General features: G+C 40.3%; 1 protein-coding gene across 1 annotated transcript; it reads left to right on the forward strand.

Moving 5' to 3' along the window:
• The first annotated feature begins 769 nt into the window (after positions 1-769).
• On the forward strand, positions 770-21,327 carry LOC128030804 (histone-lysine N-methyltransferase SETD2). Its single transcript, XM_052618800.1, has 22 exons — positions 770-1,128; positions 3,153-3,275; positions 4,462-4,483; positions 4,595-8,526; positions 8,685-8,816; positions 8,993-9,121; positions 9,209-9,332; positions 9,443-9,520; positions 9,974-10,071; positions 10,180-10,324; positions 10,907-11,041; positions 11,195-11,323; positions 11,535-12,716; positions 14,132-14,180; positions 14,264-14,540; positions 14,712-15,456; positions 16,615-16,740; positions 16,928-17,064; positions 17,275-17,386; positions 19,083-19,157; positions 19,261-19,362; positions 19,901-21,327. Exons 2-22 carry the CDS (start codon positions 3,247-3,249, stop codon positions 20,060-20,062), a joined length of 7,920 nt encoding a protein of 2,639 aa, XP_052474760.1. The 5' UTR covers positions 770-1,128; positions 3,153-3,246; the 3' UTR covers positions 20,063-21,327.
• The last annotated feature ends 562 nt before the right edge of the window (positions 21,328-21,889 follow it).

Raw genomic sequence — 21,889 nt, forward strand, 5'->3', positions numbered from 1 at the left:
CAGTATGTAGTAAGTTAAATTAAGTTTTTTTTTTAATTACTAGTATTAAGTAATACAATAGCGAAGGGTACCTGTTCAACTTTTCACTTGATTCATTAGAAACTAATACTCCTTTGCCACTAGTCAGTACAGAACAGATATTCAAAACTATTTGAATTATTAACCAAGCTTTATTTACTAAACTGTTTCAATGAGATAAGTAATTAAATGGATAAAAAACAACAACTATGTTTTACTATCAAAATTGAAACGTCATTTGTCACTATTGGGAGAGTAATCATATCATGAATAGTTTCTAGTGAAATGAACAAATGCTTAGTGAAATTAACAAATCACTATTGGATTACTTACTTATAGGACTAGCAACAGTAAAACCGATACCTTTTAGTCTTTTAGAAATAAATGTTAAAATGGCTTGCCATACACAAACTGTCTATTTTACGAATTCCTCCGTATTTCACATTTCCAGTTTAAAGCTTTGATAATAGTTCCCAAAGACCAATGAAGGCCCATTTGCTTTCAACGTTTTGTCTGACCAAATACATTACAAAATAGCTTTTAGCTGCCTCCGTCGTACGCGCTAAATAATTGTATTCCGCGTTCCGTTGTAATGGAAGATTTCTTAGCTTAACAATAACCCCAAAACGGTGGGATCGTCATCAGTCACTCTGGACATCAGCTCTTGCATGCCATCCTCCTCCTTCACGGCATGAGCTGTGGCTGGCTCGTAGAGAGAGGAGAGAAGAGGAGGAGAGGAGAGGAGAGGAGGGGAGGAGCCGCAACCGGTGCATCGCACATCGACTCCACCAGATCATCGGAGGCAGCCCTGCTACACCATGAAACAAACAGGATGGTGTCTTTCACAGCCTGCTCCGTACTGATACAACAGTACAGAGGAGTCATTTAATGAGTATTTACTGGGTCACCGTGGACCGAGCATTAATGCACACGTTTGGATCTAGCTGTATGCTATCTAGCACCAGACGAATTGTGTTTCCGAGAGCAGTTTGTTGCCCCGTGTGGATTTGACGTCTGTTCTGCTGGATGTTTGGGAAAAACCAAGTGAAAGAGGTTGCCATCATTGTCCTACAAGATGGAGTGCTTAACCGAACTGGAGAAGTATAAGAAGTGAGTACTTTATAGCTGCTATGCGTTTGTTTTGGCCCACAAAACCTACATAATGCGAACCTACATGCACTACAGACTTTAACCAGTTAGCCATTGAGCTACCTAGTTAGTCCTTTTGCTGCTAACTTGCTAACCCACCGTTAACAGTGGCCCGTTTTCATGGGTTTCAGAGCAAAAACCACAACTCGAACCATGAAATAAGATTTTTAGAGAGATAACCAGTTAAACTCAACAAATAAGTAAGGATATAAATAAATAAACTTATCATAAACGTCTCAAAAGGTGGCCAGAGCGACAGTTGACTTTGCAGTTAGCCAAAGGGAACTAACGTAAGTTACTACAAACAGGGACCGATCAGTAAATTAAAATACAGTTCCTTTAAATAAAAAAATATATTCGTTGTTGGTAGAAAATCAAAGGGTGTTTAAAACATTATTAGGCAATACTGTAATGTCAGTGTTTATTTTGTTATATGTTCTGGAAACACAAGTGAAATCAGATGCAGCGAGGCCTCCATGTAGGCCTCAAATCCACGAGGTAAATTTTTCAGCTGCCCCGGTGTTCATGGTCAGAGGATCAGCGCGTTGCCATTATGAGCCAAACAGTCAGTGCTGGAGGTAATGGTAACGAACCGAAGGCCGTGCTGTTAGAGAACCTGAGTTGTTGACGTTGTGTTGTTATTGTCAGCCACGTCAATAACAGAACCGAGACAACTGTGGACAAAATACTATGTTGTTGTGCAAAAAAATGTCACCCACATGCGCGATGTAGATCATCTGCAGTATTTTTTCTTCCACTTTTCAAACAAACTGATCTTACACGTCGTCTTATTATAATACAAACTCTCAAGCTTTTACTATTAAGACATAATAGACTAGACAATCAAGTTTTACTCCTTGTCAGATCATCAAGCGTGCTAACTGATGCTATGTGTCCAGGGCACAGACTTTACCCTTCACATTTTTTGACAAAAGATTATATTAGTGCTCGTCCCTCCACTTTACTTCTGTGTGCTGCTGCAAGCCAAACGTTACAGATGAATATTTCAAAATTTTGAAAAGCACACCAAATGTAAGCCTTATTATTATCAGTGAAATATTTTGTCCTAAAAAAAGTGTTTTGAAAAGCCAAACATTGAAATGAATGAATATTAAATTTAACTGCATGAGCCAAGTAAAATGCTAAATGATGAATATGACAAGTGAGCTGAATATGAGCTGAATATAATTTTGTATGCATAAATGAGACAATTTACCAGCCTGAAAATTGAGACAAATACCAGGCCAAATATTGTATTACTAGAAGTCATATTAATAATATTCAAATGATGGCTGAGTTTACGGCAGAATACTGCAGTTTGATTTGACATCATTAGTAAAATGAAGAGTTTCCCTTTTAAAATGTTGATGAGCTTACTTCTTTTATAGCCTCCATCACTCACAGTTGGTTTCATCTGAAATTCAGCATGAAGATTCACTATTTATTTTATTAATGTATATAATAGATCTTATTGTAAACAATTCATTCATCCATCCATTCATTTTTTTTTTTTTTACTTTGCAATTTTAATCAAAATGTCATAACTGGATGTTCTGGTGAAAATAACTGAAAATAACACTTTTCTTTGGTAGCATATGCAGGACTTCTCCAATCATTTAGAATTGCAAGTTCCCACCTTCATTTTATTATTTTTTAATAATCTCTTACATTCAGTTTTTTAAAAACAAAATATTTGTAACCACCTCTGTTTCACTGCAACTTTAACATTGTTCTCGACCAGATCAAAACAGACTTGTGACCCACTGGTTGAGAGCCACTGGCCTAAACAGCAAAAACACTGTAAACGTCTTATAAGAATTAATGTAGCACTTCCAGTGGTGTGTCTGTGGGGTGTCTTCACCTTTTAGCAATGAAACACCTGAAGCCTTCATCTATAGACAAACATACAAATAAAGTAGACAAATATGTTTGTATCATGGAATCCTTCATTGCCTGAATGCATTTATTCTGTCTCTTCTCCATAGGTTTGACTTCGTATCAGAGAGCATACTACTCTGAGTTGGTTTGCCCCAGTGTTGCAGCTGCCTTCAAGCTGCTCAACATCAGCTCTGTCTCAAAATGAGTGATCTGTTGGATCAAGAGCTCAGGTACTCTCTCAAGTATGGCTGTTGAGTGGAATAGGGTGCAATATAGCATTTGCTTAAACTCCCAGCAAAATGTTAAACAGCTTTCACTTTTGGCTGTTTTTGGAACAGAGTAGTGTTCTTTGCAGTAGTGTTCTTCAATTGAGCTTCAGTGAACATAACTTGAATTGCAAAAATCAGTGTCCGATTTGTCACGTGTCAATATATCTTTAGCTCCTTATGTCAGCTGACAGTATGCAAGAATGTTAAGCCATGCTTCCCTGCAATACTAATCCTGCTTCTCCAGTTCCGGGCTAAATTTGGTTTTGCGCTTTTGGGGGATTTTAGATAAACCGAGTGCTTGCATATATTATATGTAGACTTAAAAGCCATTTTTATTTCACCTTGCACTCTGCAGCTTAAAAAAAAGTTATTTTAAAACAAAACTGTGAGATGCCACAGCATTTTATCACAATGCAGTTTATTCGTTTTGAAAAATTGTTTTCAACAAAAAACTTACTTGAATGTGGTCAAAGGTTTTTTTTTTATTTTTTTTTTTTTCGCAGCTCTTGCATGTTCAGTATTTGAGCCTTTGCATGAAATGTGATTTCACATGCTTGATATTTTAGTTTATTTTATGCTTCTGGTGAGCGTCATTAGTGATATAATTTTAGATGTATCATTGTTGCTTTAGAATGGCTAAAGTGGGTAACATCAACATTCTATTATATACTTCATTATTGATGGTGCCATGATTAAAAATATTAAATAGGGTCATGGTAGATTAAAATATTGGCTATCTAACAGATATGAATGGCATGAGAAATCCCTTCCAATTTTCCTACTATCATTTTACTGACTCCATTATTAAGGTTAGATGAAGAAAAGGAGTCTCAGAGGAACATGTAACCTAGTTGTTGCTTGGTAGCTTCATTTAGGTTTCATTGGAACTAGCAAACAGTCAGCTTATTTATTTTTGACAGTGTGTCAATTGTTTATTATATGAAGTGACTTCAAAAATAGTAAGTCCATTTGTACTTGGGCTATATTGTGTTTCATAGACTATTTTTAACTATTAGTCCTTAGCTGTTGGATGAAAGAGTGGTGTTTTTTTTCAAAGCAGGTTTTTAATTTGCCTTGTAATGAGATTTTAAATTGACTAGACCAATGTTCTGCTTTTTCCTTTCATGCTATTCTTCTGTGACAACAGGAAAGATGTGAAAGATTGTTCGGTAAGTGTATAATTCATATATTTTTGTTTCAGTTAAATGCACATAACACGAAACATGTTGTGTACATACACATAAAATACTAATTTTATTATATTTTTTTTATATCACTAGATCAAGGTTGAAAACCTCCCGAAGCAAGTTATATTCAAAGGCCTTGCGCCTAGGGTCATATTGACAAACCATCTTCTGCCTAAAGGAACCAAAGCGAAGGTAAACCTTGAGGAACAGGGTCGACAAAAGGTCTCCTTCAGCTTCACACAGATAAAGAAAACACGTCAAAATGTATTTCTAGCCCCAGCGAGCCCGGAGACATCTGCAAGTGAACATTCTTCTGCACTGCAAGCTGGACCAGTACCTACTCCAGATCTAGCAGGACAGAGTGATGAATCCAAAAATGTGGATACAAATACTACAGCAGTTGTGGAGACCCAGACAGCACCCGCCCCAGTATCCTTCCCTCCCAAATCAAAACATGTTCTTGGAAAATTGCATTTTAAGAAACAGATTCTCAGCGTTACTGTTGTTGAGGATAACTCCATTGTCAGCACTGCCTCAGCAGAGATTTCGGAGCCAATAGTCCTATCTGAGTCAGAGAAAATTAGTTCTTCAGCCAAGGTTGAAACTGAAACCTCATTGCAGCAGTGTCACACAAACTCCGTCACTGACAGATCCTCTGAAAAAGTTATCAAAGAGGAAATCCCTCAGGAGAAATTAGACTCATGCCTTAAAGGTCCTGTTTCTTCCCATATTGGGAAGGGAGATTTGGATTCTTCCATTATTTCTGAGCGTGAGGAAAACAGAAAATCCCAGCCCCGATCAGATAGCACGCTTCCAGGTTCGGAGTCTGATGGGGATTCAATCCGAACATCATCTAGCCATAAGTCTAGTGACCTCAAAAATAAGATTAAATCTGAATGCCAGAGTAACGAAGCAAAAACATCCTCTAATTCCAAAACGAAGGAGTTAGAAAAATCCAGGCCTGATAGGAAAGAAGATGAAAAGGGGTTGAGTCGTGCAAAATCTGAACGTGACTCCAGGCACACATCATCAAGATCTTCTCGTTCTGACAGAGACAGAAGAAGGACCAAAAGTCGGTCACGGTCTAGATCTCGCGGTTGTCGAACTAGTTCATATTCCAGGTCTGAAAGATCCAGGAGTGAGAGACAGTCAAGGTCAGATAGGTCACATTATCATGATTCTGAGCGGAGGTCTCATAGAAGTTCTCCTCATCGTGAAAGGAGAAGCTCACGTTCACGAGCCGATGGCAGGTCTCGTGACAGTTCTGACTCGGAGGATGACCACCGGCGGACAAGGACTCGAGGTAGTGACTCAAGTCGATCCTCCACTTATTCTAGCTCACAAAAAGACTCAAAATCATCCACTCACACCAGATCCCACAGGGACTCAAAACCTACAGATTGTTCTCGATCATCTGAATCGGACAAAAGAACACAGCATTCAAAATCAGAGCGATCTCATTTAAAAGCGAAAGACTCTGAATCCAATAGAAAGAGCTCTCCCGATGCAGAAGCAGTTCATAGGAAATCCAGTTCCCACTCAAAATCTGAGGTTAATGCTAAAACCTCAAATTCTAACCCAGCTACCTCATGCCGAGCATCTGAGAAAAAGGTCCATAAAAACAGCTCTGACTCTGATGAGGAGCACAGAAAAAAACGTCAGCTACAAGGTTCAGACAGGTCATCTGTGTCTGGGACTTCGTCTTCCAAAAACACTGATTCAGCAGATCACAAGAATTTAAATAATGTAACTGGAACAGAGAGACAATCAAAAGAAAGGTTAAGTAATAATACAAAGCAGTCACAGTTAACCCCCAACCCAGTTACTCCTCAGAAGGAATATAGCAACATTAATGACAGCTCTACTCCGCCTAAATCTAAATGCATTTCTGAACAGATGCATGAAGCAACGCACAACGATAATTTGTTCAAAACAAATCAACAAACTGAGCATCAACCGCGAAACCAAGAGGAAAAGTGCACAGATGTTCCTGAGAGTCCCAAGAAAACTGATAGACTGAAGGAATCCACTTCCACAACAAATAGAACTCTTGAAGTAAAAAGTTCCACTGATGAACCTGGAATTAAAAATGAGATTCCAATCCAAAGTACAGCTCTGGCAGAAGGACTGATGGACTCATTTTGTTTAGGCCACACTCCAGATCAGGATTCAGTAGGATCACTGGCAGACCCTCTTTCTGTGAAAGAATTACCACCTGGAGGATGCTTTAAATTAAACACTAAATTAGATGGGCTTTCACCAATCAGTAGTAAAGCCAGTGCTCAACTCTGTGAGAAAGATTCTGAGCAGCATTATGGGAATCCTGAACAACCCATTAGTGGGATTTGGAAAAAGGATGGTAGTTCTAAAAAATCCAGATGGGATATTGTTGGTCAAGCCACTTCAGAAAATCAAAGCCCTATGAAAATAGTGAATCCAGATATGAAAATGGTCATTTCGGTAAAAAGAATAGAGTTCGACAATGATACTACCCCTGATGAATCCTGCACACCGAAACGGGACTCTGAAGTACCATCTGTAGAAGGACAAAAACAAGCGACAACCTCAGCTGAATCTCACCAAAAAGTTAGTCCTCGTACATCTGACCTTGCAACCCAACATACTCATTGTGAACTTCTAAATCAGACTGTTGAACTTCCTCAAACAGCAAGTGCCCCTGTTGTTAGTGATCCTCCCCTTAATTGCAGTTCTGGTAGTAAAGACAAAATCAACTTAGACAAACTAAAGCCTGAAACTCAAGACCCCGATTCCTTAAACAATGATGGTAAATGCCACAGTGAGGACAGTGAGAGCGAAGAATCGGACTCTGATTCAGATGATGCGCATGTTTCTTTAAAGCGGCTGCACTCTGTGGTGGTTGTGCCAAAAAATTCAACCCTTGCTCTTGAGACAAATGACTTGACGGAACCGTCTCCCGGGTCCTCAGGGTTTTCTGGACAGCAACCGATTGAAACGATTGAAAGCATTAATAGGGAATTTGGTTATGGCTATAACAATCAGTCAAAGCTTGAGGAATCATCAGCACTTTTTAAGGCCAGTGCACAAGCTAGAATGTTAAGTCCAGATATTAAATGTGTCTCCTACCAATCACAAAGCAACATGGTTGACAGCACCAGCCACTCGGAGGCTACCAGTGCTCGTGTGGACAAGAACTGGAGTGCCCAAGAAAGACCAAATAGTGTTCAGATAAACCAAGCATCACTTCAGAGTTTTGAAAAGACTTGTATGCGACCTGAATCGGATCACCATCAATACCATGATAGACCAGATAGCTGGAATGGAAGGAAAGGAGGAAAGCAGCACTATGGGGACTCCAATGACTTAAACAATGGGAAGAATTATGGCTTAGCCTGGGACTTCAACCAGTCAGAACAGCCCAGCACCACATTTCAGCAACCGGACAGCAGTCATGGCACTGAACACCTGCCTCAACCAGGAATTGCTCTGTTTGATGGTGGTCACACACCAGGTCCATTGGCTCAGCCTGACATCTCTAAAACCATCAGACCAGTCAACGCACATGTGCCTTTTCAGTATCATGATTCAGTTAACCAGATCCACCCAGACTCTCTGACCAATGATCATGATGATGACAGGGTAGTAGGGATCAAACAGGGATCCATCCTCTCTGCTCATCTTCCAGGATCATCCACATTTGTTCAAGCCCATGAGATAAGTAGCAATTGCAGCTTCACCACAGAAAGCCAGATCACCTCGGAAGCTCCTAGAGAAGACAACCAAAAGCCTCATCGAGGAAGGGGTCCACCTAAGAAGAGACGTCCTGAGTTTGAATCGGAATCGGATAATGAGGCAGAGGCCGGTCTGACCAGTAAGAAGGAGTGTTTGGATGAGAGCTCAAGGGTTTTGAAAGATTGTAAGGTGGAGCGCCCACTGCTGAGTCGAAAAGAGTTCCTGGATCCAGCTGTGTGGAGGGAAAAGGCAAAGCAGAAAAAAATGCCACCTTACTTCGACCTCATTGAAGAAAATGTGTATCTGACCGAACGGTAAGAATACGTTTTTATGCCTGGCGATTGAATTCACCTTCTTTGCACTGACGGTGCCATGCTCTGCTTTTTTTAATTAACTTATTTCTAAATGTTCATTTGTCAATCTTAATTTGATCTTTCATAAAGCCCATGCAATCTGTTCTCCGTCTTTACAGCAAGAAGAATAAGTCTCATCGAGACATCAAGCGAATGCAGTGTGAGTGTGCTATCCTCTCAAGGGAAGAGCGCGCCCGAGGAATGATGGCATGTGGGGAGGATTGCCTCAATCGCTTGCTGATGATCGAGTGGTAAATGTCCTGCTACTACATCATAGTATTCGCCTTATAACCGAGATAATCTGTAGTTAGAGACTTTAGTTATCATGTTTATGTTACTTGCTGAGTTTATATAACTGGCAAATTACAGTAATTTGCAATAAATCATCGAGGGCAAAATTTTTATTTTCTTTTTCTTGTTCTTCCAGCTCTTCCCGGTGTTTAAATGGAGCATACTGCTCCAATAGGCGATTTCAAATGAAGCAGCATGCAGACTTTGAGGTAATTTTGACTGAGAGCAAAGGCTGGGGCTTAAGAGCAGCCAAAGACCTACAGCCGTAAGTACTATTTGCTTCAGTAAGCAAGTGCTTATTACACATTCATTATTTATTTTATGTTAAGTAACCAGTTTTTTTTTTTTTCAGGAATGACTTTGTTTTAGAATACTGTGGAGAAGTTTTGGATCATCGGGAATTTAAGGCACGTGTGAAGGAGTATGCACGGAGCAAGAACATTCACTATTATTTCATGGCTTTGAAAAATAATGAGGTGAGTCTGTGGAATTAGCGCAGAAATGAGCTAACGAGTGTTGCTGACTTTTATGAACTAAGCTAGGTTTAAAAAAACCACAAGATCCTATGTCTCTATTATGTCTGCAGATAATCGATGCTACTTTGAAAGGAAACTGTTCCCGTTTCATGAATCACAGCTGTGAACCCAACTGTGAAACTCAGAAAGTAAGTGCACTTTTTAATATATTCTTGTACTCACTTTACCCCGACACAAATCCTACTCTTCATTATCATAAGAGCTTGAGCTGGATTGTTGTACAGTATACTTGCATAGTTCTTCCAGTTCCAGTATGTTGTTCAGAAAGGCCGCTGCGCAGCACCACCTCAACTTCAGGGCAACAATAGAAGATGTTAATGTGATTGTTGGTGTGATGTTATCAAGGAGAGTGAGTCAAAATTGCTGACTCTTCTGTCTAACAACCAAATAGTCCATTACGGAGGTCAACTGCAGTGAAAGGTTTTTCGGCCACATTTTGTTCTACAACGTAATGCATCTGATTGCATTTCTCCATGCATTTTTTTTTTGCCTATGTAGGAATAGGTGCTTCAGGAACTTAGAGTCTTTGATTTCTATGTAAAATCTTACTTTGCATTTCTAATCCCTCGCACCCTTTGCAGTGGACTGTAAATGGTCAGCTCCGAGTTGGCTTCTTCACCACCAAAGCTGTGACCGCTGGAACAGAACTCACTTTTGATTATCAGTTCCAAAGATACGGGTAAAAGATCCAGTCATTTCCTTTCATGCATAGTCTTGTTTTTTCTTCAAATACAACTCAGCATACATGATGATCGTAATATCACATCTTTCTTCCTTTGTCCACCAGTAAAGAGGCCCAGAAGTGTTTCTGTGGAGCTCCTAGCTGTCGAGGTTTAATTGGTGGAGAGACTCGGGTTAGTGTCCGAGCAGCAGGTGGGAAGAAACAGAGGGACCGCTCACGGAAGAAAGACACTGACAGTGCGCTTACCACGGTGAGCAAGAGGGCCCAATTATTGTGTTTCATCCAGCTACTGGAAATAACAAGAGAAAGGCAGAATAAATCCAATCAGTGACTGTGAATGTTTTGCATGTCAAGTCCATGACTCTGATATCATGTTTCACTGGTTTCATTTAGTCTACGTTTGCGCTTGAACAATTATGTGCTAACGCCGGACACAAATAATACATGGCCTGCCAGATTTTCAAACCATTGTAGCAAAGTGTTATCTTAAAGTAGCAGTACCAAAGCAATGTTCTTGTGGCTGAATTGGATCAGCTTTGTTCTCGCTTGCATGTTAATTGCACTTTCAGGGCTTGTTCCAGTCTACAAAAAAAACATGGCTAATATATTCGCCATATATTCGCATTTTGAGGTTTTTATGGCTTGTTTGAACTAGCACTCTTCATCTCTGGCACAGACCTGCACTAAGAAAGCAAACAAAATGTAGAAACATCCTCCTGATACATGATACATTAGAAGTGAGTTTTTGCCATGGTCACCGTTCGATCGCGATCAAAGAAAGATTTCTCCTGTGTTGCTGCTGGTATCGAAACTGGTTGACATTGTTCTGCAGTTGGACGAGGAGCTGGAGGCTCTGCAGGAAAATGGAGAAGGCTTGTCTGGAGAGAAGGATGTGATCTCGCTCTGCAGACTCATGGTGCGAGTGGAGACGATGGAGCAGCGACTCACCTGCCTTAAACTCATCCAGGTATATTGCAACACCGTCACATTGAAATGAGTTGGATTTATTGCACGGCATTGCAGTGCTAGAGGACATACTACTGCATGTTTGTGGTTTGGGGTTAAGCATTTAAAAATGACTGAAAACCGGTCATACTGAGTTTTTTGCATGTCTGTGCAGAATACCCAGAATCCCTTGTGCCTGAAGCAGTTTTTGGATCACCACGGCCTCTCGCTGCTGTGGATATTTATGGTTGAACTTTCTGAGGCTAAGAGCAATTCTTTAAACAACATTAAACTACAGCTGGAGGTAAGAGTTTAAAACAAACACACACACAGAGTAAAGGGGGAATCAAAGAGCAGATCACCAAACAAATTAGCCATTTTCCTCAAGCAAAATCCAGAAATTCATAGCGGTCTGATATTTTAGTAAATGTAACATAATTATGATAAGGCTGTATGTAGCTAAAATTTAGTATGCTGTCTCTTAAAGCAATTTTTTTTGTGTGTGAAATTCGTAGATAATGAAGGCTCTGGCAGTGCTTCCCATCTCAACAAAAAACATGCTTGAGGAGAGCCGAGTGCTGCAGTTTATCCAGCGATGGGCTCAAAGCCGGCCCCTCAGCCAACCAGCAGAACAGGATGGCTACTCCAGTGAGAGCACCTCACGTGCCCAAACGCCCCTCAACACCCCTGATGGACCCCCAGCCAAGCTGGCTACTGAGCTGGATGGGGACACTCCCAAGCGAGCAGTCTACCGTAGGTTGAAGATTATCAGTGAGAACAGTCTGGACAGTGCCCTGTCCGATGCTAGTAAAGCTTCGGATGGGAAAGAAGAGGAAGACGAGGAAGAGGAAGAGATAGAAGATGAGCCTTCACAGTTGGGAACCACAATTGAAACGGAGGAAAAAGTAGAAAACTGTGAAGCGCCTTCTGAGAGTCAGGCTGAGCTTGAGCCCGAATTAAAACAGGAGCCCCCTGAAACTGAAGAAGTCACACATTCAACACCAGAGGTCACTGGAAGTGAAGGAGAGACACTTGAAACACAAGAACCTGAAGAAAAAACCCTAGTTAAGCCTGAAGAACAACTGGAGGACGAGAAGATTGTGGAAGAGACCAAGAGTGAGGAGCCATCAGAGTCCCAGCCAGAGTCAGCAACAGTTGAAGATGCCCCTTCAGTCACAGATGCGTCATCAGTCACCGACACCACATCTGCAGCAGACATTAGTAATGATGTAGTTGCTGAAGTGGAAGCTCCCATAAATGAGACCCAGGTGGAAAACCCATCTTCTGAGCAATGCAGCTCCGAGGAGAATGCAAGGTTCAGTACTGAAGAAATCACACCCACGCAACCGTCAGAAAACATAATGGAGAGTGTATCCTCTGAATCCACAGCTGTTGCCATAGAGAGCACACCCACCGAATCTCCATCCGCCTCTGTGGAATCCACTCCAACTGAATCTGCTGCTGTTTCTACTGAAAATGCATCATCAGAGGCTGCTGTAGCCGCTGGTTCTGCTGATGCATCTGCGCTGGCTATTGTGGCTGTTCCAGCAGAGGGCGCTGCAGTGGGGACGCCCTCTCAAGATGAGGAGGAAGGGGTTTCTGATGTCGAAAGCGAGCGCAGTCAGGAGCCACAAGTTCGGGCTTCTGATATCAGTGATATGGCCGCCCGGCTGCTGGACAGTTGGAAAGACTTGAAGGCAAGGCTATAATTTTGTCATTAATTACTCACCCTCATGTCGTTCCAAACCCGTAAGACCTTTGTTCATCTTCAGAACACAAATTAAGATATTTTTAATGAAATCCAAGAGCTTATTAATACATCATTGAAATAGTACATGTGACATCAGTTGTTCAACTGGTGCAAAAATCTCTAATAAGGTTTTTCTGACCTGACTGTGCCTTAACATGAATACGAATGAATCACTATCCAAACACAGATGCTGCATGAGCAGTTTTTGATTAAAATTAGATAACATAGATTTACAATTTAAAGCAAAAACAGGACGCTGTTCACACATATAAACCACATCAGATATGACTGAATATGAATGGGTGTTGCTATTCAATTCAAAATATCACACATTACCATTTATTATTTTGCACTCCAGACATAAATTAAGAAACCACTTCACTGCAACCATAAACCGAATTTTATCATAAACAGTGATCAGATATCAAAGCTGGAGTATTTAATCTTTCAAATGATACACCGTTTGTCCAGAGCAAGTAAGAGTGTGATGTTTTAACGTGTTGTGAATGTGAAACAACAATAATATGAAGCCGATCTTTGCAGGTTAAGTTAAAACTCTTAATTCACAATGCTGTCTAAGTTGCTTCGGCACTTGCAATACCGGTATTTTTTAAAATTCATACCGGTTGCGTAATCCAAACCAGTTTACCATTTGGACCGGTATTTTGCCCAGCACTTGGTTCAACCTTATTTTTATGAAGCTACGAGAATAGTTTTTGCATGGAAAAAAACACAAAAATAACGGCTTTATTAATGATGTCACACGGACTATTTTAACAATGTCCTTACCACTGTTCTGAGCCTTGAACACGGTAGTTGCGTTGCTATATATGCAGCGTCAGAAAGCTCTGATACAATAAAAAATATATCGTAATTTGTGTTCTGAAGATGAACAATGGTCTTACAGGTTTGAAACGACATGAGGGTGAGTAATTAATGACCGAATTAAAATTTTTGGGTAAACTTTTAACCCAAAACCAATACTAGTAAAGCCCAAACTATCTTTATGCTTACCATGTGGGTGATGTAAACTGTAAAAGAAATGAAAGGGATGCAACAACAAATTAGTGGAGATGGAAATTTTTTTGAAACGTTTTTGTTGTCCATAACTTTAGAGTAGAAATGTGTGCATACATTGAACAAATAAAACTTTCCAATGCATGTTCATCAAATGGAGTATACCTGAAAGACTATGCATTCAGCTTTACACACATACACATAAAAACTGAAGTATACTTTGGGCTTAACTGTACATGTGAATCACTTTTTACAAGTAAATGTGCATTTAAAGAAAAGATCATGTTGGATAACAAATAAACAAGCTGTTTTTTTTTTTTTTTTTTTTTTTTTTTGCCCTCTCAGGAGGTTTACAGGATACCAAAGAAGAGCCAGGTTGAAAAAGAGTCAAGTGGTAGGTTGATACTTCTACCCAGTTCAATTTTAAACATTTCATTCTTTTTTTGTAATAAACCCTGATCCATCCTTTTGTTTTAGATCGCAGTCGTGATCGAGAAGCCCTGATGACCCCTCGCACACCTTCAAGCAGTCGAGAGAGAGAGCGAGAAAGAGAGAAGGAGCGTGATCGGGATCGAGACCGGGACAGAGACTGGGAGCGTGAACGAGACTGGGACCGTGACCGCGAGCGAGAGCGGGACCGGGAGAGGGATGGAGAGAGATCAACTCTTCGCAGTGCAGATAGAAAACGGCGACGAGGCTCCACCTCCCCTCTGCCGCCTTCAGCTTATGAGAGGGGCCGCAGAAATGAAGACCGGTAAGATTTAAGATACAATAAAATTAATACATACAATAATGTAATTATTTAATCATCCTCATGTTCCAAACTCGTCCCTGGTCCTTGGAACAACATGAACCAATTATCATTTCTGATCAAAATACGCGATAGATTTACATGTTCAAAGTGTGGTTACTGTATTTTCTGTAGATATGAGCAGGCCAGCAGCAAAAAGAAACTCAACACCAAAGAGTCTCGTAACAAGCTGTCTACTGAGGAACGACGAAAGCTCTTCGAGCAGGAAGTGGCTCAACGGGAGGCCCAGAAACAACAACAACAACAGCAACAACAGCAGCAGCAGCAATTACAGACTCTTGTATTTAACCCTCTGGCCTACACCTCCAGTCCAAACTTCATGACCTACCCGCCTGGATACCCTATCCAGACCTACGTGGATCCCACCAATCCCAATGCAGGAAAAGTGCTCCTGCCCACACCTGCTGTAGAGCCTCTTTGTGTTACCCCGGCTCCTGGTACATTCGAACAAACACCTACTCAGTCCATCATTTCAGATCTCAGTCTAGCTTCACCCTCTTCCACCACCACCCAGGCCGGACCTGCCTCCAGTTTGGCACACATCCCTGCCTCTCTGGAGCTTTCCTCTGACACACAGACTCAGCAGTTTGTCCAGCCTGATGTGCCAGCACAGGACCCGAGCGTGACTGTCCTGTCGGTGCCTGCGCAAACAGCCAGCCCACAGATCCAGGGTCAGCAGGGCTACACAACGCTCTGGGACCCCAACACCCAGCAAGCGGTCACGGTACAGACACAACCGACCCAGCAATACTCCACCACGGCACAGCCTCAGACTGCCATCTACTATCAGGGCCAGCCCTGCCAGACCATCTATAGCATTCCTGCTGGCTACCCACAAACCAGCACTCCTGTCATACAGGTCATACACCAATACTTTCCTCTCAGTCCTCATTCTCACTATATTCTCACAAAGTAGTTAACTGATAAAAGGTTTTGAGTGCAGATATGTAGACTGTGGTATACGTTAGGGCTTTCAAAAAAAAAAAAAAAAAAAATGAAATTTGGAATATTCCTTTAAATTAAAAATCCACATTCGAATGCAAGAACGTTCCATTCGAATTCTAGGTGTGCTTTAAGGAGGCAGCACACAAGATGCAATGACAATGTAAGTGTAATTGCATTTTAATATTTTTTTGTTAGCCTATCCAGTTGAAGCCACTACCACTAGCCACTTATTGCGGGAAAAGAGAACATCAATGCGGAGATCTTATTTACGTCAAAACTTACACAGAACACATTTCGCACATTTTCTAGAGGTAAATCTATCAATGTTGCGTTTCTGTCATGCATAAACGTTTACATAATTCATACATAATGCTGTTTTGATTATAGTTGTTTAAATATTATAAATTTAAATCAATTTAAAATGCACAGTTAAAATAATTTCAGTTAGGGTGAAGAAATGCTTTTGTGCATTGAGCAAAAATATTATCAATGCATGTTTTTTCAAAGCATAATGTTTGAGTAATTATTTGTTTAGATATGTAGCCATTTTGACAGCCCTAAGATACTTGCAGTGCAGTTTTATAAAATGATAGCAAACGAGACATTTACAAATGTAAAAAAAAATATTTAGCTAATCGTACAGTGACTATCCATTTTTATACATATTGTGATGCCTTCATAAAAATTTTAAGTGACGCATTTTATTTCTCTTTTTAATCACAGTGCGTTTCCCAAAAAAAAAAAAAAAATGTTCTGGGTAGGAAAAACTAGTTCTGCAAAAGTCCATCTGTTTTTTTAAATCAGTGTTATTGATCTTATTGTGAAAAATCAATTGAAGTATTTTTAAACATTCTGACCTTATATGGGACTATTGCTGTGAGATATGAAGGCAATAGCTGTCACACATTAGTGTCACCGACTCTCAAGCAGTATCTACACCCAATGTCTGCTCAGTGCATAACCTGTTCATGTAATCATTATGCTGTGTTTTTTTTTTTTTTAAAGAGTGAACACTTAGTTCTGAAGTAGTATAATGATGCCTGCTTAGCATTATGCTTGTATTTGTGTGCAGACATACACTGATCCAGCTGGCAGTTACCTACATGGGCAGCAGGTGTACACGGGTCATCAGCAGGGTGTTGTTGTGCAGCAGGGAGGCACAGTCACCACCATCGTCACATCTCAGACAGTTCAACAGGTATGTAACCCAGGCCTTTCACCAGCTGAGGGTGCTGTCACTCTCTCTCTCTCTCTCTCTCTCTCTCTCACACACCTTTTTTTTCTAGTTCCTGCTAGACTGCTTGTAATTAGTATTTTATAGACGACATAGTTCCAGTAACCCTAAACATGCCGACTAACCTCTCCTGCACTGTGATCCACCGCAGGAAATGATCGTACCCAACAGCATCATTGATCTGCCGCCCCCTTCCCCTCCCAAACCTAAAACCATTATCCTGCCTCCCGGATGGAAAGTGGCTCGAGACCCGGAGGGCAGAATCTATTACTATCACATCATCACCAGGTATGTATGGTCCTTATTAAACGAGCAATCTGTTTGGCATTAAAACAGAAAGGGGGAGCCAGAATGAAACCTCCTTTTAATCATTTAAGCTTGATGACATCAGCGTAGACTGATCTAATGATGAAGATATTCCCGCCAGGGCATGTCTGCTTTTGTCCTATTGTAATGGCTTCACTAGAAGTACATGATGAAATGCGCTTCCTCGTTCAGGCAAACACAGTGGGATCCTCCCAGCTGGGATGGGACTACGGAGGAAGCCAGTGTAGAACACGAGGCCGAGATGGATCTCGGGACGCCCACGTACGATGAAAATCCTTCAAAGGTATTTAACCATTCCGTATGCTGGGGGGAATATCATAGGACTTTTATCAACATTCACTTCGAAGGACTGCAGTTGTGCTTCTTAATATACAACTTTAACCCTGGCCATTTATGAAAATCAAAGCAAAAACTGATAATTCAGAAATTGCCTCAGAGTTGATGGTACCACCTTTACGCATTAGACCAGTAACTTTCTGGGATATTTGCTACTGATTTTAGATGCAACGAAGTTATTAACAGAAGTCATTGGAATATAAAACTCTTAAAGGTACAGTAACAAAAAAAAGGTCAAGATGGGAGTGGAGAAAAGGTCACACAAAAGCATTTCTGAAGGTTTTTGAGACTTTTCTTCTCTCTCTCTCTTAAGTTCACAATGTAAAATGATACGAATGTGTAGAATGAATGCTCAATATTTCTTTTATTCATATTAATATTAGCAAAGTTACAACATGAAAAGACTAAGAATGTTACATGAGACGTTCAGTGTATAGATTTTGCTAATATCGGCACAGTGATCTCTTTATTGTTTTTATAGTAAATCAGTTTAACACAACCTCTAATTCATATGTAATAGATTTATTTTAAGATTAGATGCGTTTGTTCCGATTAGACATACAGTATTCATTTTATTTTTTTTAAACACATACATGTGTCAGAGTTTGAAGCGGCTGCCTTTTAGACAGTATTAAGTACTAAATAGTGTGAACATTTTTGTTTGTTTTTGATTGATTTAGTATAAAAGCACTGGAACTTTAAACAGTCTCTATTCTAGAGTTCACTTTGGTACACACATGTAGGGCCTGAGACTGTCCCAGCCTCTCTGGATAACTGACGATGTTGTTCCAAGCATCTACGATGGAAGGGTTCGCAGCTGGGGCTCATCCACATAGAGAAAAGCTATTTGAAGTTCGGCGGAAAACACTTAGACCACTTAATTCTGCCTCAGTGTTTAAAAGGCATTGGTTTTTAAGAAGAATCATCTGATGCAAATATACGAAAGGTCTGACCGGGCCAATCCGAATCAAAACATGAAGTCAAAAGCAAGTTACAGAAAACAGTCTTTTAAAGACATGTCATAACCATCTTGATCCTCACTCCCATGTGTTTCTTTCTTTCTTTCTTTCTCTCTCTGCCTAATTCTCTCTCTCAGGGTTTTGCTGGTGTTTTCTCTGGCTCTCTTTGATGCTAATCAAACCCAGCTGTTGAAACGGCACTCATTTAATGTGCGCTTTCTCGTTTGGATGTCGAACTGTGCAGAATCTCTTTTGTCTTCTCAACAGTCGCCCTTCCATTTTAGACTTCCAAATATGTTGACTATTAAACTTTGAACAGATTTTGTTACCAAAGGGTTTTATTGTCTGTTGTCAGTATGTTTGCATTATCTCTAATGTGCACTGGTTTGGCCTTTGGGTTTCTTTCTGGGACCTTGGGACAAAGAGTATCGACAGTCTTGGCATTGATTCAACATAATGTCTTGTTCATGTCATATCGGCTGCCTAAGGGGACTCTGAAGGGGGTTGCTGTGTTTAATGTTGTTCATTGTAGAATTTAGACTCCCTTGTATATTTTGGAAAGGAATATTTAAACAGTCTCTAGATTATATAATCTTACATGAGTAATAGGTCAAATAAACTGACAATATTCACAGTATGTTTTTTCATGCATTGTTTTTTTTTTTTTTGACCCTCTTTGCACAGTTCTCTACAAAGACCGCCGAGGCAGACACTTCCAGTGAGCTGGCCAAAAAAAGCAAAGAAGTCTTCCGCAAGGAGGTGAGCTTTAGATTCTCTTGGGTTTTCTACCAAATAATAACAGCGGTAGCTCACGTGTGTCCGACTCGTCTAACTGTTCAGTTTCTCCTGCTTATCTTTTCAGATGTCACAGTTCATTGTGCAATGCCTTAATCCGTACCGCAAGCCAGACTGCAAGCTGGGCCGTATCATTAACACAGAAGACTTCAAACATCTCGCTAGAAAGGTATCGTGTATTCCTTTAAAACCGGACAAGGATATATATTATTAGATCTTATATTGTTTTATAAAATCTTGTTGAATGCTCAGATGCTATATAGATTTAAATTACATTTATGAATTTAGCAGACGCGTTTATCCAAAGAGACTTCCAGTGCATTCAGGCAATACATATTTTGAACAGTAGTATATGTGTTCTCTGGGAATTGAACCCACAACCTTTTGCGCTGCTAACCCAATGCTCTGCCACTGAGCCACAGGAACTAGATAAAGCACGTACATCCATATGCATGTAGATAGACATCTTTGGGTCACACAGTTTAGTTTTTTTCTTCTTTCATGTTTATTAAAACTATATAATGGTAGTAGAGACCAAAGAATGTAAGATGGGGTCTTGGTTCAATCCACTTTGCATTATATGTGGTCCTTTAAACGGGAGAAACCTTTGTTTTTGTAATGCATCGTCACTGAAGTCTTTTGTTATGATGTCATTGTTGCTGCATCTTTAAACCTTGGTGTGTGTGTGTGTGTCTATCTGCTCACAGCTGACTCATGGGGTGATGAACAAGGAACTGAAGTCTTGCAAGAACCCTGAAGATCTTGAATGCAACGAGAACGTCAAACACAAGACCAAGGAGTACATCAAGAAGTACATGCAGAAGTTTGGCACTCTGTACCGGCCCAAGGAGGACACCGAGCTGGACTAACTGGCCTGAAGCAAACCCAGGAGCCTCCTGGCAGCTCTTTCCAACTGAACGCCTCAGGCCTGAACAGTTTTGGTGCGTCAGAACAGGGCAGCTCAAGCTCGAGTCCTGTTGTTTTGTTCTACTGACCTTCTAACCATTACCTAAATGCTGCTCTGGGAGGGGGCGTTGCTTGAGCTGTCCCGCACAGGGGACGGTTTTAGGATGGGATAAACTGCTGCGGTATGAAGCGCGGAGGACGCAAACCAAGGGTGCTACTCAGACTCTTTCCAATATCTTTTTAGTCTTCTCAAAGTTATCGCTAAGACTAGTCTCATCACTTGGGTGTAGAGGATCGTCTTAAACTCTGTTCTAAATGGGGAGAAAAAAATATAAGTGGACCATTAAATCCTTTTCCGTTGCCACCCCACTCCATTACTGTAGTTTTTACCAAGGGCTTTTTGTTAGCTTGCCTGCTCTGCTAAAGATCCAATCCCTCGCTGATAGTAGTCGAGAAAGACGGACGCTAAGGATTAGATCTCAGATAAACTACCCACAGAACTAGTCATGTTGGACCCACAGGCCATGGGTCGCCCAGCTCAGCATTGTTTTTATGGATTTTAGACTACAAAATAGAAGTGTGCAGGTCTGTGAACTAACCCCATTTGCCCTGGTTTTGTATCTCCTCTCGACCGGGTGGAAGGTTATGTAGCAATGATATTTTATCAAGGTCTTGCACACTGTTTTTACATTAACATGTTTTTATTCATGTCGCAAAGGCAAATGTGAAGCCCTCCAGGCGGTTTGTAGCTTATTGTTGTGGCCATCACGTAAGGATTGATCAGGTTTACTATCCCATAAGCTCTGGCCATTAATCATCAGCTCACCCTACCTTATTAACCTGCATTAAATCTGTTTTCAAAAATGTATTATATTGCTTTATATGTGAATATATTGAGAGTTAGTTTTTGAGACCATTAGCAGAGACTTGACTGTGGGGGTCCACGTTGTCTTGTGTAAATATGTCGAATTACACCAGACGTGAAAAACGGAATGAGAAGGATATGACTAGACCCAAGTCCTCCGTCCCATCGGCACGGCTCCGTATGTTGGGTTGGGTTTTAAAGGTGGGGGTGTTGTTTTTTGCCTCCTCTGTAAAAAGACTTTGGATCTTTTTTTTATGTACAAATAGGAGTCTTGCCCCACTCCACTGTAATTACTGTGCAAGCACATTGTCATACTGAGTGTACAAACATTTTAAGATAAAATAAACTGTTTTCTAAAAAGAAGTCTTGGTTGTCTTGTCACCTTATGCATGTGTCTGTACATAAGCATTCAGCAATTAAACTACTGATTAATCCTGGATGACTAAGATTAAATATGTTGGTGCTGAAAAAAGTAAAAATAAAATGTGGAAGTAAAAATAAGAGAATAAAAAAAACTGCAGTAGCAACAGATCTTCCATATTGTAAAGTGCATTTCGATAAAAAAAAAAAAAAAAAACGTGCATGGAAGTGCAGCATCTTGGTTCTATCCACTGGTTTTTGATTGGATTTTGAGATTCTGGGCATTGCACTCAAAAATGAAAACAAGCACAGAGAGAAATCACCAGACACAAGTCTGTCGGTTTATCGGAAGATCCAGCGATGTCATTTTTATAAAAAAAAAAAAAAAAAGATCAAAATAAGATGATTACAGTTATTCATTTATTAACCATTCTTACAATTTATCAAGTAATACAAAAATCTCTTGTTTTGGCTATATCATGTAAAAAAAGTCAAATTCTCTTTGAAAACAATTATTTTAAGTCACCCATTTTAATATGCCTTATAAATTCTTATACATGAACAT

The sequence above is a fragment of the Carassius gibelio genome, chromosome A16, assembly GCF_023724105.1.
Source record: "Carassius gibelio isolate Cgi1373 ecotype wild population from Czech Republic chromosome A16, carGib1.2-hapl.c, whole genome shotgun sequence".
In the NCBI taxonomy this organism is placed as follows: domain Eukaryota; kingdom Metazoa; phylum Chordata; class Actinopteri; order Cypriniformes; family Cyprinidae; genus Carassius; species Carassius gibelio.

Coding starts and splice junctions, on each gene's coding strand:
- LOC128030804 (XM_052618800.1), top strand. CDS start 3,247: ATGAGTGATCTGTTGGATCAAGAGCTCAG. Junction 9,122..9,208: donor GCAGCCAAAGACCTACAGCC/GTAAGTACTATT, acceptor TTTTTTTTTCAG/GAATGACTTTGTTTTAGAAT. Junction 14,541..14,711: donor GGCCGCAGAAATGAAGACCG/GTAAGATTTAAG, acceptor TATTTTCTGTAG/ATATGAGCAGGCCAGCAGCA.